The sequence below is a fragment of the Callithrix jacchus genome, chromosome 22 (assembly GCF_049354715.1).
Source record: "Callithrix jacchus isolate 240 chromosome 22, calJac240_pri, whole genome shotgun sequence".
In the NCBI taxonomy this organism is placed as follows: Eukaryota; Metazoa; Chordata; class Mammalia; order Primates; family Cebidae; genus Callithrix; species Callithrix jacchus.
Genome location: NC_133523.1, coordinates 31,660,764 through 31,679,758, shown reverse-complemented (window position 1 = coordinate 31,679,758; position 18,995 = coordinate 31,660,764). Strand labels below are relative to the sequence as shown.

General features: G+C 49.3%; 1 protein-coding gene across 1 annotated transcript; it reads right to left on the bottom strand.

Moving 5' to 3' along the window:
- Positions 1-325: 325 nt before the first annotated feature.
- Positions 326-2,693, bottom strand: FFAR2 (free fatty acid receptor 2). Its single transcript, XM_035284839.3, has one exon. The coding sequence runs from the start codon at positions 2,690-2,692 to the stop codon at positions 1,703-1,705; it is 990 nt and encodes a 329-aa protein (XP_035140730.1). The 5' UTR covers position 2,693; the 3' UTR covers positions 326-1,702.
- Positions 2,694-18,995: the final 16,302 nt, after the last annotated feature.

Here is an 18,995-nt window from a genome sequence, read left to right as displayed (position 1 = left end):
TGTACCCGGCCAAGGAAATATTTTGATGATAGGAGAGCTCTGCAGGTTTCTGAGCAGGAGGGTAACATGTTTTAAGCCCCTGTGGCAGAGAGACGACTGGGAGTCGGAATCACCCTGAATCCTTTCTAAGTCCAGACTCTATTCATCCCTCGAAACAGGCTCCTGTCAGTGCTCTCACTTCCTTTGCCCACACCACCTCTTTATCGTAAGATGTTTCTGTGGTTTCAGATGCATCACTTCCCCCCTTTAGTGCTGAATCTGGCTCTCTCTTTCATTTTATTTATTTATTTTTAAAATTTGTTTGTTTGTTTGTTTGTTTGTTTATTTATTGAGACTGGGTCTTGCTATGTTGCCCAGGCTGGAGTGCAGTGGCTATTCACAGGTGCAATCCCACTACTGATCAGCACAGGAGTTCTGACCTGCTCCATTTCCGGCCGGGGCCAGTTCACCCCTCCTTAGGCAACCTGGTGGTCCCTCACTCCCGGGAGGTTACCATAGTCATGCCGAACTTAGTGCGGATACCCAATCGGCATAGCGCACTACAGCCAAGAACTCCTGGGCTCAAGCGGTCCTCCCACCTCAGCCTCCTGAGCTCTCTCCCATTTTTGCCCTCCCTGTGCTTGCAGAAGTGTTACAAAAATTGTGGACACTCACTTAAGAGTTTTATCATCTTTATTTTCCATCTGCTAGACCAGGTTGCTTTCCCTTGTAAGAGGCAGTGCCAATTTCTGGTTGCTGGGTACCAACCCATGTCCTGGCCCATGTGGGGTACCATGGAGGAAGGAGATAAGACCCAGACCTCTGGCAGCTCCTAGTTTAGATGGGGAGACAAGATAACATGTGAAATCAAACAGAGCACACTGAAAAGGCAACAGGTCAGACCAATGCAGGGAAACTATCATTAAAGGTCTAAGCCCCGAGGCCTCCCTGCTCGTTTCCAGGCTCAGACCTTTCTGAGTCTTTTTTAACCTTGTTTAGTATTCTCTTCTATCTCTTTCCTGTTGGTTTATCTCCAGCATCAACTGCTACAGCGGTGTCTAGGTGTTGCTTTGAAGCTTGTATCAAGATGGTTATAGGACTCCCTGCTTTAGCCTGGCCACCCCCAACTACCAGCCACATCACAGGGACTGGACTCAAGTTAGCCACGCTGCTTTCCCAGCCTGAAAATCCTTTTTTTTTTTTTTTTTTTTTTGAGATGGAGTCTCGCTTAGTCACCAGGCTGGAGTGCAGTGGCACAATTTCCATTTACTGCAACCTCCGCCTCCTGGGTTCAAGCAGTTCTCCTTCCTCAGCCTCCCAAGTAGCTGGGATTGCATGCGCCACCATGCCCAGCTAATTTTTTGTATTTGTAGTAAAGATAGGGTTTTTCCCCATGTTGGCCAGGATGGTCTCAATCTCCTGACCTCCTGATCTGCCTGCCTCGGCCTCCCAAAGTGCTGGGATTACAGGCATGAGTCACCGTGCCCAGCCAGTGCTTCTACACCTAACTATTTCTTCTTGCATCTCTGAGCTATGCTCCTTTGAGTAGGAAAATTCTGTCAGGAAGGGATACCAAGCTAGTGAAAGGCTTTTGTTCAAAGTCCCAGTCCCAGACTGGGTCTGAGGATTTCTGAATCTGGACAGGAATCCTCCTGCTCCCCCTCTCCCAGCCTTTCCAGCTCCTGTGTAACCCAGGCCACCTTCTTCAGAGGTGTGAAGTCCACTACTCCGTAGTGAAGTCTGAACTCGGCATTCCCTCTCCCTGACTCACACCCCTGTCCCCATTTGTCCCTTCTGCTGTGTCTTTGCTTCTGCGTCCCAACAGGGAGGAGCCGTGATTCCGCAGCACCTGCAGCCCTCTACCAAATGCCCTGCGCACCACGGAAGAAGAGAAATAGAAGAGCAGAGGGTCCAGACTGGCGTTGAGTGAACTGAATACCACGGCAATTGTCCGCCACCAGGGGCTTTTCTTCTGGTAATACCCCACCAAGTGGGACACGTTGTAAGGTCCAAAGCACACCAGGAAATTGAGCAGCGTCACCACAGCCAGCCCCACGGCCCGGTGCCGCCTCTGGGCCCCCACATGGGGCTGGGAGAGCATGATCCGCACGAAACGCCAGTAGCAGAAGATGGTGACCACCATGGGGATGAAGAAGAGGACCAGGCACAGCTCCAGCCGCACGGGCAGCACTACCTTCAGCTGTTCGTCGGTGAAGTTCTCATAGCAGGTAATTTCATTGCCACTTTTGGCCTGCTCGGTTGTGTTCAAATACTGAACAACGATCACGATGGTGCAGTGACCAAAGGACATAATCCAGGCCACGAGGGCTGCAATCACTCCATACAGAGGCCGGCGGGACAGCTTGTACTGCACGGGGAAAGCCACTCCCAGATAGCGCTCGATGCTGATGCCCGCCAGCAGCCACGTGCTGCAGTAGATGCTGCTGTAAAAGCCAAAACCCACGAGAGCGCAGATGATCTCGGGCAGGTACCAGCGAAAGTTCGAGGCAGCCTCGATGATCTTGAAGGGCAGCAGCAGCAGCAGGAGGAGGTCGGCCAGCGTCAGGCTGAGCAAGAGGATGTGCACAGGTGCAGGCTGGGGCTGGCGGACCCGTCCCATGAAGGCCCGCAGGGCCAGGAGGTTGGCAGGGAAGCCAGTGAGGAAGATGATGATGTAAGCCGTGAGGGTCAAGGAGCTCTCCCAGTCCAGCATCCTGGAGGGGAATCAAAAAGGGCGGGGTCAAGGGGTCTCACTCACAGCCTGCTCTCTTTCAGGATGCAGACATCGTCCCCAGCACTGTCCCCTTCCCCGGACAGTGCTTTCTGATGCCACCACGGCTTGCTCACACCACCTGCTTGAACTGCCCAGAGCAATTGTTGACTTTGCCTGGGCGGGATATTAAGCAGTAGTGATTACGTTTGCCATCATGTGTCTCTGGGGGAGACCAACCTGTGGCTTCCCAAGGGAATTTCCCCTCCAGTTTCCCTAGCTTTTCTCCTCCTATCCTCACAGATACAGGAAGTTAGTGTTACCAGTTTCTAACTTTACTCAAGTCCCTTTCTCAGACAGAGACCTGCAGGAGAGAAAGGCATCAGTGTGGGCAGAGAGCTGTAAGATGCATGTCAGGATAACGAGGCTGTGGGGCCCCAGGCCTCGATGCCCAGTGCCAGCTCTCCACAGGACCCAGGTGCCCAGCTGCCAGCCCAGCTTCCTCCTTCCCTTCCTCTGTTTCGCAGAGCATAGATTCTCCCCCACCTTGTCCTCTGCTGCCCAACACCAAACTCTGGGACTCTCTAGAAAAGGGGAAGCTGGGGCCTGCCGCAGTGGCAGGCCTATAATCCCAGCACATTGGGAGGCTGAGGTGGGCAGATCACCTGAGTTCAGGAGTTCGAGACCAGCCTGGCCAATGTGGTGAAACCCCATCCCTACTACAAATAAAAAATGAAAAATTACCTGGGCAAGGTGGTGGGCACCTATAAACCTAGCTACTCAGGAGGCTGAGGCAGGAGAATCGCTTGAAACCAGGAGATGGAGGTTGCAGTGAATCAAGATCGTGTCATTGCACTCCAGCCTGGGTGACAAGAGGAAAAACTCCATCTAAAAAAAAAAAAGAGAGAGAGAGAGAAAAGAGAAAAGGGGAAGCTGGGAGGATTAGAGTGGGGTGGAGGGAGGAAGGCTTGTCCCCAGAAGACCTTGGAGAACAACATTCAGAAAAGCCCACAGGCCTTCACTGGCTCCTGAGCCTCGCACTCTGATCAGAAACAGAGCTCATCCTCTTCATGGGGTAACTCAGTTTCCACTTGGGGTGTCACACTTGCTAGCCCCCAACCCTGGTCCCATCCCTCCATCCACTCTCTAGCCTCGGTTTCCTGGCCGTTTCCTTGCCCCGCCCCACCCCCAACTGGCTCCTTTTCTCTCTGTTTGAGCCTTCCATTTGATTCTGACAGCCTTCCTTCAGACCCCCAGCACCATCCCCTCAAATCTCATCCTGGCCTCTCTTCCAAGAGCACAGGCATGACACTAGCTGCCTTGCCTTGTCTTGTTCTGGATAGATGGCTTCTTGGGATTGGTCCTGAGGGAAGGTCTGCGAGATTCCCATAGAGAGGAACGGAGCTTTAGCCGCTGCTTCTGCCCATGTCATGCAGGAAAAAATGGTGAGGAACCTGGCTGATAGGAAGCCTTTATACCAGCACTAGCCACGTGACCTGAGAAAGGAAGGTTAGTCTTTAAGCACTATTTCCTCTCAAACCCAAAGGAAAGGCCCAGCATCTTTATTCTCTCCCTAGAGAATCCTCACTCTTGACTTCCAAATGCAGATTTTTCTGTCCTTAATTCCTGATTTTGAAAAAATCCCAGGCATTTTTTTTTACTTCCCAAGTCAGATTATTTTCTCTTCTCTTTCTTAGGCAGTTTCTTCTGTCATTCTGCTCATTCTCAGAAATGAGCTTTCCTTCTTCCTTTTCCTTCTTTTCTTTTTTGAGGCTGTGTCTTGCTCTGTTACCCAGTCTGGAGTACAGTGTTGCAATCTCAGCTCACTGCAACCTCCGCCTCCCAGGTGCAAGCAATTCTCTTGCCTCAGCCTCCCTGGGATTACAGACACCTGCCATTACACCCAGCTAATTTCTGTATTTTTAGTCGAGATGGGGTTTCATCATGTTGGCTGGTCTTGAACTCCTGACCTCAAGTGATCTGCCTGCCTTGGCCTCCCAAAGTGCTGGGATTACAGGCATGAGCAACTGCGCCCAGCCCTCCTTCCTTTTCTTCTTTAATTTTTTACTTCCTCTGTGGTCTCCTGCCCTCTGCCCCCAACACATTTCTTTGGCACATCTCAGTTGAAGCAAGCTGGTCTTAGCCTGCATCTCGTTATGATGGAAATAGTGTGGAAGTTACAGTCATGCAAATGTGGCTCAAATCAATCTTGGGGCAGATCAGTTTTCTGACTGTAGTTTCTTGCAGTCAAGTGAGCATGGGAATTCTGACATCCCAGGATTTCTGCGAGGATTCAGTGGTTGTTTATATAGAGCACTTAGTGCAGCCTTGTCTCGAGCCTGTAACACAGCTTCGTAGAGAGTGAGCCACTTGGTGCAGACTCCAGAGACTAGGGCATGCACGTGCCATCTCTCGGGGAAAGTGTCAGGAATTCAGGAGGCCCAAGTTCAGGTGCCCGTGTGGCTCTTCGTCAGGGAGTGGCACTCAGGCTCCATTCCTTTCCCTGATAAATTCTCTCTGTTTACCCCTCTTGGGCCTTGGTAGCCCCAGGTTAGAAGCTCATGAAGGTCCCTTTGAAATACACACCCAAGGAAGCAAGGATCGTTGGAACAAATTTTCCTCCTGACCTAGAGAAGAAGTCTCTGTTCTGCCATCTGTGGCCTGAGAGTAGCTCGAATTACAGGTGTGTGACACCATGCTTGGCTAATTTTTTTTTTTTTTAGACAGAGTCTCACCCTGTTACCCAGGCTGGAATACAGTGGCACCATCTTGGCTCACTGCAACCTCCAACTCCAGAAATTTTCCTGCTTCAGCCCCCCAAATAGCTGGGATTACAGGCGTGCACCACCATGCCTGGCTAATGTTTTTATTTTATTTTATTAATGTTTTGTTTTGTAGAGACAGGGTTTCACCATGTTGCCCAGGCTGGTCTTGAACTTCTGGACTCAAGTGATCCACCCACCTCAGCCTTCCAGAGTGCTGGGATTACAGGCATGCGCCACCATGCCTGGCTAATGTTTGTATTTTTTGTAGAGGTGAGGTTTTACCATGTTCCTCAGGCTGGTCTTGAATTTCTAGACTCAAGTGATCCATTCACCTCAGCCTTCCAGAGTGCTGGGATTACAGGCATGAGCCCTGTGCCCGGCCAGAGTCCATGGTCTTTACCCCCACACTACACTCGCCACAGTACTGTGAGGTCCCAGGTTAGACCCAGCTTTCTTGCCAGCCTCTGGAAGTCCTGTGCATCCAACAGAGGAGGACACAGGGGACAGGCCAGGGTGGAGATGGTGTCACCTGCTTCCCACAGGGCGTGTCTGTGTCCTCACCAGGCTTCTTGCCAGTGGCCTTCACTCTTTCCCTGAAACTGTGAAGGAATGACCTTCAACCCCAGACACCCAAGACTCAGGCGACTCCCAGCCTTCCACATGTCCTCATTCCTGCCATAGCCCCAGATCCCAAATGCTTCAATCTGTCATCAGTCCCCACCTCCCTGTCTCTAAACATTCTGGATACACCGGAAGTAGAGAGAAGATTCTGTTTACTGTTTCTCTCGACTCTTTACCAAGTTGTTTAGCTTTCATGGTTTCCATGAGTGTTTATGAGACTCCGGACTTGATTGTGAAACAGAACGAAGAGCTTGGGAGGAGGAATGTTTATTTCTGGAATCCTGGAGAGATTGCCTGACCTTTTCCCCTTTCCTCGAGCCCCCTCTCCATCTGCTGTCCATGCAGAGGTGACACTGGACTAGGCACAGGACTAAAAGGCCCTCCCCCTGCCGCTTCCAGGCTGGACCACTAGGTAGCTTGAATGGGTTCGCATTGCCCTTCGGTAAAGGCCAGAAGGCAGCTGGTTGTTTCCTTGGGCTGCCTTTTGTCGCTGACCCTGAGCAAGGGAGGAGAGGCAGCAGAGTGTCTGGAGACAGAAGCTTGCAGTCAGGTGCTGGCTGATCCTGCCAAAGGCACACCAGATGGGGGCAAAACTGGTTGCGCTGTGTTCCTGTCCCCAGGCAACCTTGTCTCTGCTTTCCTCCATTACCTGCTTCTGCCACATACATGACTCATCTTCCCCTAAGAGTTGTGGTGTCACTGGGGTCACTCGGGTCTCTGTCTACTTTGCAGAATCTTAGGAAACTTAAATTAGACCGCAGATTTTCAGGAAGTGTGGGCAGGGTATCAGAAACTCCCGGGTGTCGCAGCGGGGGAGATGGCAGCACATTTGAAGATTCTTGGACATTTTCTGAGAGAGAGAAAAGGTCAGGCTTTCTTAATGCAAATCAGAAAGTAAAGTTTCTGTTTATCAGAAGTGGGAGGTTGTTAAAAATAATAGATTGAGAAACAGTGAGTGATGCAGTGGATGTAACACTCTAAGACCCGCTCTCAGGAAAGTTGATGTGAACTGAGCTCCTCCTCTTCACGTTGGGCCATCTTTCCCCAGCCCTTTCCACCATCAGGAGAATTCAGATGCCATAGGGAACAGTGAAGACTGCTATCAGGAGAAGGCGGGAGGGGAGCCTGCAGTCTTCATTTTGGGAGTGTCTTGCGGTTTCCTCCCCTGCATTTTTTTTCTTGAGCCCTTGCTACATCATGATATGAAGCCACAGTGGACTAGCACGTGGAAGTCCCCTTCTGTCTCTAGAAGTCTTTGCCATTTATGAAGATCAAAGCCTTCCATCTCATTTGAGGATTGTCAAATGTGCCCAAATAACAGACACTTAAACACATAGAGATTTATTTTTCTCACAGGACATGAAGGAATTAGGGAGACGGCCGCTGGGGCTGCTGCTCAGGACCACTGATCCATCCAAGCCTGGGCTCCTTCTGGCTGTCTGTTCCACCATCCCTGGATCTTTGCTTTCATTTCATGGTAGTAAGAAGCATCTACATTCTCAGCAGAAAAATGGAGCAGGGAGGACAGAGAGCAAAAGACGCATGAGAGACAGATCTAACCCTCTTTTAAGCAAAAAAAAAAAAGATAGCTTTCTAGATGCAGTGGCTCATGCCTGTAATTCCAGCATTTTGAGAGGCTGGGGCAAGAGGATTGCTTGAGGCCAAGGGTTCAAGACCTGCCTGGAGTGAGACCCTCATCTCTACAAAAAAATTTTTTTAAAAACCTAGTTGGGAGTGATGGCACACTCCTGTAGTCCCAGCTACTTGGGAGGCTGAGGTGGGAGGATTGCTCGAGCCTGGGAATTGGAGGCTGCAGTGAGCTGTGATGGTACCATTGCACTCCGGCCTGGGCGACAGAGCGAGACCTTGTCTCCAAAAAATGAAAAAAAGAAAATGATAGCTTTTCTGGAAGCCCTACCCAGCAGACGTCTGCTTATTTCTGACTGGCTGGCATTGTATCTCATGGCAACTCCTGGCTGCAAGAGAGTTTGGGCAACTGAGTATTAACTGGGTACTTCTCGAACCTAACAAAATTGTGATTCTGTTGGTAAGGAAAAAGGGGAGTTGCAAAATCATACCAATCTTGAATAGCAAATATGGGGAGCAAAAACAATTCTAAGCCTAAAATATCTATGGTAGCCACAGGAAGATGTGGGATTTTAAAGGGGGCTTTTATCAATTGTTATTAACAGGTAACATACATACTAAAAAGTGAGCTCATCTTAGGGACACAGCTTGGTGCATGTTAACAGATTTGTACATTTGTGTATGACCACCCAGGTTGAAATAGAAGCCACATTCAGCACCCTAGAGGCCCTTTCATGCCCCTCTCAGTCTGCAAACCTTCCATCCTCAAGATAACCACTTTTCCAACTTCCACCTCGTTTTTTCTTTGTGAGACAAGGTCACTTTTGAGTCAGTGCTCATATGAGCATTCCCAGGTTGGAATGCAGTGCTGTGATCTTGGTTCACTACAACCTCCACCTCCCGGGTTCAAGTGATTCTCCTACCTCAGTTTCCTGAGTAGCTGGGGTTACAGGGAAACACCACCATGATTGGCTAATTTTTGTATTTCTAGTAGAGAAGGGGTTTTGCCATGTTGGCCAGGCTGGTCTTGAACTCCTGACCTCAAGTGACTCACCTGCCTTGGCCTCCCAAAGCACTGGGATCACAGGCATGAGCCACGACACCCGAACTTGTTTCTATTTTCTTGGACACAAGCACTGTTTATCTTGCAGTGTAAGAACGCAATCAGCCATGCACTGTAGGAGAGCAGCCAGGAGGCCAGTTGTATCCCACTGCAGCAGCTGCCGCACACAGAGCCTGGAAGGGCAGTTTGCATAGCTCTGTGTGGACCTGCTGTGTCCTTCAGTGCACGTCCAGCCAAGAGCCATGGGCCACAGAGGACACTGGTGCGGAAGTAGAGGGCAGACCAGGTATCGGCAAGCCTTTCCTGTGCCCCGAGCCGTCAGAGGTGGGCCAGGGTCTTCAGCTTCCTCGATAGGCAGAAGTGGCCACGCTGGCCCCATTCAGCACAGGACAGAGCCAGAGCTGCTGGGCTTGTCTGAGAGGAGGAGAACTGTGCAATCGAGTGAGGCTCTCTGAGAATGTTCTGCTGGAGTTGAGAAAAACTAGGATGAGGCACCTCCCTGATTTTATGTCCCTTTTCCCAGGTCCAGCCTCCCAAACAGCTACCATTTGCTTCTTTGAAACATCTGTTGGTGCCTCCTTTTCCAGCCCTTAATGGAAGGGTGAGTGAGGTTTCCTGACTGGCATGGCATCTGCTTGTGAGATTCCCTATCCCATGTGTCTCTGACTGCTGCTCCAACTCCTTACTCCCCCGATACCTCTCCCAGCCACCTCAGATTCCCATACCACCCTGCCCAGAGAGGAAGCTTTCTTACAGGAGTTTGAAGTCTCAGGAGTGCCCTCCAGTCACATGAAGACAAGGTGCTAACAAACATGGCATTCTGGAAGTTGCACCAATGCCACCTGCTGTCTTACTCTCCCAGAGGCCTCTTGGGCTCTTCTGAGAAGGGTGGACATGGTTGGAGGGAAGAGCGGGGTTTGGGGGCTCTTAGTAAAATTGCTTCACACAGTGAGCTTTGGCGGTTTAGGATTATAACCTGTGCAGAGAGAGGGTCTTCTGTCCTGAGGTCACAGCCTGGATCTCCAGGCTGGCCCTGCCGCCTTTGAGTGGTTTGCGGGTCAAACCACCAAGGGCTGATGTCAGCCCTGCTTGAGCCACAGAAACTGAGTGCTCAAGGATGAGTTCCCCAGCACAGAGGGAGGCATTCCCTGTCAGGACCGTCTGCGCATGTGCTGTGCAGTCCCCAGCCTGCACTGAGAAGTCAGTGCTGTGTCCTCCCTCTAGAAAGTGTAATGGTGGGTGGGGCGGGTGCAGTGGCTCAGGCCTGTAATTTTAGCACTTTGCGAGGCCGAGGTGGAGGCCGAGGTGGGCGGATTGCCTGAGCTCAGGAGTTTGAGACCACCCTGGGCAACATGGTGAAACCCTGTCTCTACTAAAATACAAAAAAAAAAGTGTGGTGGCACACACCTGTAGTCCCAGCTACTCGGGAGGCCGAGGCAGAAGAATCGCTTGAACCGGGGAGGCAAAGGTTGCAGTGAGCCAAGATTGCGCCATGCACTCCAGCCTGGGCAATAGAGCGAGACTCTGGCTCAAAAGAAAGCGTAGCAGAATACTCACAACCGACAGTGACGTTGTGGCAGCTTACCTTGCATTTCTTTGTTTACTTGAACTTCCAAAGCCTGTTTTTTTCAGTGTTTCCAGGAACCATGGACTTGCAGTGCTTGCCTCTAGGTGTGCCGCAACATCCCAGCAGTGTGTCTCAATGCGCCTTTGAGAACTACTGCGAGAGGGGACAAGATGTGCAGAGACAAGCTTCCAGCCTGGCTAGGGCCAGCCCCCTGGGAATGCTCCTCTCTGGCCGGGCATCAGTGGAAGCATCTGCCTCCATCCTCACCCAGTCGCCATTCCCGTTTCTTCACCACTGCTTCCCATTGGCCTAGAAACAGGGAGGAGGAAGCCACACTGCGTTATTATTAACTATCTTTGGCCTTTCATTAGTTTGATCAAGTAATAACCATCTAAAGTGAATTTCCTTTGTGGGCAGCCCAAATTCCAGGCTGGAAAAGGCCCAACCACCGTTCTTCCAATGCTGGTGCTTTTCTAGAACGTGAACATCACGGGAGCTGCAGCTTCCTGTCTTGTTCACCAAAATATTCTCAGCAGCTTGAACAAGACCTGGCTGGGAGCAACTGATGAAGGAGTGAATTACAGGCAAATTGGGATGCAAGCAGTATCCATGTCTCCAGACGAGGGAGGCTTTTTCTTCCCAAACCCCTGCAACGAGAGCCTTTGAGGAGAGCTAACAGTGCTTTAGAGCACAGGAAACCTTTGAAACAGGGCTGAACTGTTGGAATGTAAATTCATACAGTCATTATGGAAAATAGGATGGAGGTTCCTTGGAAAAGTAAAATTAGCACTGCCATATGATCCAGAAATCCCACTGCTGGACGTAGATCCAAAGGAACTGAAATCAGTATGTCAAAGAGAGGCCTGCACGCCCATGTCCATTGCAGCATTATTCATAATGGGCAAAATGAGGAAGCACCCTATATGTCCATCATCAGATCAATGGATAAGGAAAGTGTGGGCCATGCACGGGGGCCCATGCCTGTAATCCCAGCACCTTGGGAGGCTGAGGCGGGCAGATCACTTGAGGTCGGGAGTTCGAGACCAGCCTTGCCAACATGGTAAAACCCTGTCTCTACTAAAAATACACAAAAATCAGACGGCCGTGGTGGCAGGCACCTGGAATCCCAGCTGCTTGGGAGGCTGAGGCAGGAGAATTGCTTGAACCCAGGAGGTAGAGGTTGCAGTGAGCTGAGATCATGCCACTGCATGTCAGCCTGGGCAACAGAGCAAAAACTCCCTCTCTAAAAGAAAATGGTGTAGATATACAATGGAATACTATTCAGCCTTGAATAAGAAGGAAACCCTGTCAATCGTGACAACATAGATGAGCCTGGAGGGCCTTCTGCTAGGCACAGAAAGACAAATACTGCATGGTCTCACTTACATGAAGAATCTTAAAAAGCTGATCTCCTAGAAGCAGATCTCATAGAGAGAAGAATGTTGGTTACCAGAGCCTGGGGGAAGGGGCTAGTGGGGAAAGGGAAGATGTAGACTGAAGGCTACAAAGTTTCAGTTAGGAGGAATCAGCTTTAATGATCAATTGCACATAATGGCAACTATTATAAATAATAATATAGCGTATATTTAAAAGCCATGAAAAGAGATTTTAAATGTTTACACTGCAAGAAAAGGACAAGTATGTGAGGTGATGGATGTGTTAATTAGCCTGATTTAATCATTCTAGTTATAAACATGGATGAAAACATCACATTGCATCCCATACATAGATACAATTATTATTTGTCAATTAAAACGGAACTGGGCTGAGCCTACAGTAAGTACTCCACAATGTTTCCTGCACCGCCCCCCCACCCCCCACCAAGACCCAGGCAGAAGCACCAGCAGCTTCAGTTCCCCTCCAGGTCCGCGGCATTCAATCCTTTAGTGTCCCTGTTGCCACACCCCGCTACTGTAGTGCAAAATGCACACAGCCGTGTGGAGACTGGCATATTTATTCGTCATGGGGCCGGGACCACGGTGTGAGGCACAGGCAAGCATGGGGAAACTCCTGTTCCTGGGCCAGAGTCCAGCCAGTAGCCACTGCCCCAGGAGAAGCCAGACGGACGAAGGTGCAGACCACAAGCCACCGTGGGAGCTGGCAGCAGCCTGGCCGTCTCACATAGTGGCAGTTGCCATAGCAGCTGGAGCAGGGCAGCATTCTTTCCGGGTGACACACGTGGCCAAGAGGCTGGCAGAGGGACCAATGGCACAGACAGGATGCAGCTGCAGAGGACTGTCCACCTGGAGACCTTGGATGCTCTCCTGATTGTACCTGTTGGCCTTCCCGCTACGGACAACAGACTCTTCTCTTGCCAGGTTAAGCAGAAAAGGAATTTTGTTTTTATTTACTTTATTTTATTTTTATTTTCTTGAGACGGAGTCTCGCTCTATTGCCCAGGCTGGAGAGCAGTGGCATGATATCGGCTTACTGAAATCTCTGCCTTCCAGGTTCAAGAAATTCTTCTACTTCAGTCTCTCAAGTAGCTGGAATTACAGATGCCCGCCACCACACCTGGCTAAGTTTTGTTTTTTTAGTAGAGACAGGATTTTACCATATTGGCCAGGCTGGTCTCGAACTCCTGACCTCAGGTGATCCACCTGCCTTGGCCTCCCAAAGAGCTGGCATTATAGGTAATTGCATCATTTTACCTTCATGCTTTTCTTCAATGTTCATGAACATCTGGATTCAGTTAAGAAAGGCAAGGAGTGGGGAGGTGGGTGACTCCTTTACCTCTGGAGTCCTGGAGAGAGTGTCCTGCTTTGCCATACCACGGTCCATGGATATGACTAGAGCTTGTCCCAATCTGCTGGGTTCCTGCGAGGGTCTCAGGTGCTTGTTTGAAGCCCCCTTCCTCTGGGCAGGGCATGCATGCCTGGGTCACTCCTCACCGCTCATTACCTAGGGTCAGGCTGCAGGGGTGGTGTGGGAAGAAGAGCTGGTGGGAAGACTGGTGAGCCTTCTCTTGTTTTTTGAGATGGAGTGTTGCTCTGTTGTCCAGGCTGGAGCACAGTGGCCCAATCTTGGCTTATTTCTACTTCCACTTCCTAGGTTCAAGTGACTCTCCTGCCTCAGCCGCCTGAATAGCTGGGACTACAGGTGCCTGCCACCACGCCTGGCTAATTTTTGTATATTTAGTAGAGACAGGGTTTCACTATGTTGCCCAAGCTGGTCTTGAACTCCTGACCTCATGATCCACCTGCCCCAGCCTCCCAAAGGGCTGAGATTACAGGCGTGAGCCACCACACCCGAGCCTTGCAAAAAGAGCTGGATTTATGCCATCACTTTGGAGAGCACCTTGGCAGCTTCTACTGAAATGGAAAGTGCATATACAGTGCCACCCAGTGGAAGAGCTCTCCTGCGTGTGCACAAGGAGGCACACAGGGATGCTGGAGGCAGCATTGTCACACTGGTGAAGAATGGGAAATGATTTAAATGTCTATCAATAGGAGAGAGGAAAAAATAAAACTCACCTTAGTAATATGATGGACTGTCACAGCAGACAAAAGATCAATGACACGTGTAAGGTTCAGTGATGGAGGCCAGATAGCAAAGCCATGATTTGGGTAGAAAGTAGCTCGTGGCAGAATGACTTGTACTATAGGTATTTACGGGTATTTGATAAAACACAAAAGAATACTAAACAGTGTTTCAGGGCAAAGTATATTTGCAAAGCATATTTTAGAAACATGGACAAAAAGGATGCCCTTAAAGTCCAATACGATGCTGCCTCTGATGAAGAAGGCAGGAGATTCAGTGAGGGAGACGGCCGGACGCGGTGGCTCACACCTGTAATCCTAGCACTCTGGGAGTCCGAGGCGGGTGGATCTCTAGGTCAGGAGTTCAAGACCAGCCTGGCCAAGATGGTGAAACCCCATCTCTACTAAAAATGCAAAAATTAGCCGGGAGAGGTGGCGCGCATCTGTAATCCCAGCTACTCAGGAGGCTGAGACAGAGAACTGCTAACCCTGGGAAGTGGAGGTTGAAGCAGAGTTTGCAGTGAGCCGAGATCGCACCACAGCACTCTAGCCTGAGCAATAGAGCGAGACTCTGTCTCAAAAAAAAAAAAAAAAAAAAGATTCAGTAAGGGAGAAGCATACTGGGAACATCAACCTCAAAATTCTAAAGAAATAGACTCAGTGTTGGCTTGCTGCAGTGGTTCACGCCTGTAATCCCAACACTTTGGGAGGCTGAGGCAGGCTGATCAACTTGAAGTGGTCAGGAGTTCAAGACCAGCTTGACCAACATGGTGAAATCCCATCTCTACGAAAAATACAAAAATTAGCCAGGTGTGGTGGCGCACACTTGTAATCCCAGCTACTCAGGAGGTTGAAGCTAGGGGATCACTTGAACACAGGAGGTGGAAGTTGCCGTGAGCTGAGATCATGCCACTGCATTCCAGCCTGGACAGCAGAGCCAGACTCCCTAAATAAATAAATATTCCACAAAAACTCAATAGCGAAATGAATAAAAAACAACCACGCAATTCAATTAGAAAATGGGCAAAAGGCGTGAACAACATGGGCAAAAGGCTAATTTTTAGAACAAGGACTAGCACAGAGCAATGAATACAGAGGCCTGTGCAGAGAAATGACATTCTGTTCCCTCAGCCTCAAACTGACTTAAGCTAAAGAAGGAGAATATTTGATTTTCAAATCTAAAAATCCCCAGAGTAGGTCTGCTTTAGAACCTCATGCCTGAATGTGTGCTTTTCTGTTTTGCCTTCCTTTGAGTTGACTTCAGGTTTATGCATCCTCTCTTTTCACAATGGCCCCCAGAAGAGACGGACCAGCCTTCAAGTTCAAGTTCAGTAGAAGAGAGGTTCTTTCTCCTAATGATTAAAAGAGAAAGAATCATTAGGGTTCATCATCTTTTTATTTTTATTTTTTTATTTGTGACAGAGTCTCACTCTGTTGCCCAGGCTAGAGTGCAGTGGCGTGATCTTGGTTCACTGCAATCTCTGCCTCCCATGTTCAAGAGATTCTTCTGCCTCAGCCTCCCGAGTAGCTGGGATTACAGGTGTGCATCACCAAATCCCACCTAATTTTTGTGTTTTTAGTAGAAACAGGGTTTCGCTATGTTGGCCTGGCTGGTCTCGAACTCCTGACCTCAAGTGATTTGCTCGCCTCAGCCTCCCAAAGTCAAGAATCAAAGAAAAAAATCACATGGAAATTGGAGCCTAGAGCACAAAATAATGAGAATTCTGCAAATCAAAACTTGTGACATCCCACTAACGCTGTTGTTAGAGGGAAATCTATCACACAAAATGCTTACATTAGCAAAGAAGAAAGGCTAAAAGAGCATTTAGAAAAGGAACAGAGAGCAAAGGAAGGAAACAATAAAGATAAGATTAGAAATTAATGCAACAAGAAAACAAGATAATTGCTAGAGAGGATCTTGGTTTTCTGAAAAGAAGTTAACAGAGCTCTTGTCAAGACTGAGAAGGGGAAAAAGAAGGCACAAAGACAGTAAGATGTAACCACTAAAAAGTACCATGCCCTGCTTCCCACCACGTGGACTCTTCTCCCACGGACTGTTGCTTTTCTTGCCCAGTTTGTCCACCTGTGCCAGCCACTGCTTTGCTTGGGGTGCTGGTCCTTCGAGTCCACATCATCAGGAACCCCCCTTTCTGAATCGGGGCCAAGGATAGAGCTAAGAGTTCTGCAGCAGATAAGCAAATGCTACCATCTTCTAGATACAGAGTAGTGAAGATAAAGAATTCCAAGACTGATATTACAGGATAAAAAGGCTTGTGACTTACCATGAGGCAGTACCAGCCATCATTAAGAAAATGTCATAGGCTGGGCGTGATGGCTCACGCTTGTAATCTCAGCACTCGGGGAGGCCTAGAGTACAGTGGCGTGATCTCGGCTCACTGCAACCTCCAACTCCCAAGTTCAAGTGATTCTCCTGCCTCAGCCTCCCTAGTAGCTGGGACTACAGACATGTGCCACCATATCCAGCTAATTCTTTGTATTTTTAGTAGAGATGGGGTTTTGCCGTGTTAGCCAGGATGCTCTCAATCTCCTGACATCATGATCCGTCCACCTTGGCCTCCCAAAGTGCTGGGATCACAGGCCTGAGCTACTGTGTCTGGCCCAGCAGGCTTTTGTACCTAGAAGAGTCATGTGGTCAAAAAGAGGAAAGTCAGTGGCTGAGCTTGACCTTCTGGGTCCCCCACCAAATTTTGTCCCCAACAGACTTATTTCACTCAGAGTCCATTCTTGTTTTGTTTTGTTTTTTGGAGATACAATTTTGCTCTTTCTCCCAGGCTGGAGTGCAGTGGTGCAATCTCGGCTCACTGCAAACTTTGCCTCCCGGGTGCAAGTGATTCTCCTGCCTCAGCCTCCCGAGTTGCTGGGATTACAGGTGCCTGCCACCACACCTGGCTAATTTTTGTGTTCTTAGTAGAGACAGGGTTTCACCATGCTGGCCAGGCTGGTCTCGAACTCCTGACCTCAGGTGATCCGCCTGCTTCGGCCTCCCAAAGTGCTGGGATTACAGGCATGAGCCACTGCGTCCAGCCAAGGAAACAAATGTTTTAAAAGAGAAAAGGTTATAGCCACTGGCCACAGGGCAATTGGCTCTCTGAGCCACACCCCCACCCACTCTTGGCATTACCCAGTGCCTGAGATTTTGCGTCACATGGATAGCAAGTAGCGTCTCCATGACGTTTCAGTGCCGTCTCATTTTTCTCATTGCTAATGGGTTGCGCATTTCTCAGCAGAACTCAGGCTTTCTTGCTCATCATCGTGTGCTGGACTTGTGTCTCAGCGATGGCTCTTAATTGCAGGACCAGAGACCAACTCTGTCTCATTTAGGAATTTAATGATAAGATATTGGGTAGCTCAGAGATTTGCCAGGAAGGCTGGAAAACCAGGCTTCTAGAATCAAGGAAGCTACACAGACAAGGCCACATTAAAAGTCATGCCATGAACTCGGTCCAGGGAGGATGCAGGACCCCTCCCCCCACCCCACCACACACTGGGACCTAGAGCCACGTTTCATTTGCCACCGCTACTGCCACTGCCAGAAGTGATTTTCCACTTTCCTCCTTTGTGCCATTAGCCTCAGATTCAGAATTTGGGGCAAGTGCATCTGACTGGCTAAACGCAGGCATGGGGGATGCTTGGAAAACAAGGTCCCTGCATCAGTAGCTTCTCTAGTGGGATGCGAGATGGGCTCTGCCTCCCCACAAGGCTCAGACGTGGCCAGTTCCCTAAACATAGAAGGGGTTCAGAAGCCAGGAAACCAAAAGATGGCCAGTGTCCCCGCAGGGCCTTGCTGAGGTCAGGACAGTCTATACCACTTCCATTTTTTCTGTCCCAATATATGAAAAAATGATGCAATACCAAAACCATGAGATTTATGTATTTGTGTGTGTATTTGAGATGACCAAAACCATGCTGTCAGCCGGGTGCGCTGGCTCACGCCTGTAATCTCAGCAATCTGGGAGGCTGAGGCAGGTGGATCACCTGAGGTCAGGGGTTCGAGACCAGCCTGGCCAACATGGCAAAACCCCATCTCTACCAAAAATACAAAAATTAGCCAGGTGTGATGGCAGGCACCTGTAATCCCAGCTACTCAGGAAGCTGAGGCAGGAGAATCGCTTGAACCCAGGAGGTGGAGGTTGCAGTGATCCCGCCACCGCGCTTCAGCCAGGACGAGAGAGCTAGATTCCATCTCAAAACAAAACAAAACAAAACAATGCTGTCTTTTACATGTTTCCAATAACGGAGCAACATTCCTAATGTGAAATGAGTAATGTATTGTTCATAAAATAGTTTTAGGATGTTATTGTTATTATTTTTGACAGAATTCATCACAGTGGAGAGCCAGAAATAGGCCACAGGTTTAAAGTTGGGTGCTGCCAAAATAGCCCTGTGACTGCCTGATCAACCTCCCTCAGCATTCATGCCAGAAGAGTGATGATGAGGCCGCTGTCAGATGCTCTGGTGTGGGCAGATGGCCCTGGCCACGATTCAGCATTGCTGTGAGTACAGGACTTGTCCTTGGGCAGCGGCCCCTCCCAGCACAAGCAGCCTAGTCTTTTCCACAGCCCAGAGCTGCATTCTGTCGTGCAGATGTTGAATGCTAAAGAGGCCAATTACAGCACAGCACTCTCCTTAGAGAAAACACTCCTGCTTTCAATGCCTGAGGCTTGGGAATGGTTTAAGCATCTCACTCCTCCCCAGCCCCAGGGATGGACCCTTGGAAGCCTGAATGTGTGAAATCATTTATTACCCCCGTGATTCCAGCTACCCTCACAGTGACCCTGGAGGTCTTCAGGCAGCTGTAATCCCTCTGCTCCCTTATCTGCTCTCACTTGGTCAGAAACAAGGTGCAGAATGGTTTTCCATAATTATTTCTCTAATTTTAAAAAATAGCATTATCATGCATGAATATATTCTTTAAAAAAACACAATGGTACAGAAGTAAAATGTGAAATGCCATTTCACTTCTCCCTGACACTTCTTGCTTTCCAGAAGAAACCTCTGTTTTGTTTATGTCCATATATATATATATACAAATATTTGGTTTAAAAATGCATAAATGGGGCTGGGAGCAGTGCCTCACACTTGTAATCCCAGCACTCTCGGAGGATGAGGCAGGCACCTGAGGTCAGGAGTTCAAGACCAGCCTGGCCAACATGGTAAAACACTAAAAATACAAAAATGAGCTAGGCATGGTCTCTACTAAAAA

What these genes read in the sequence shown, in the direction of transcription:
- FFAR2 (XM_035284839.3), bottom strand. Translation starts at nt 2,692, where the DNA reads ATGCTGGACTGGGAGAGCTCCTTGACCCTCACGGCTTACATCATCATC.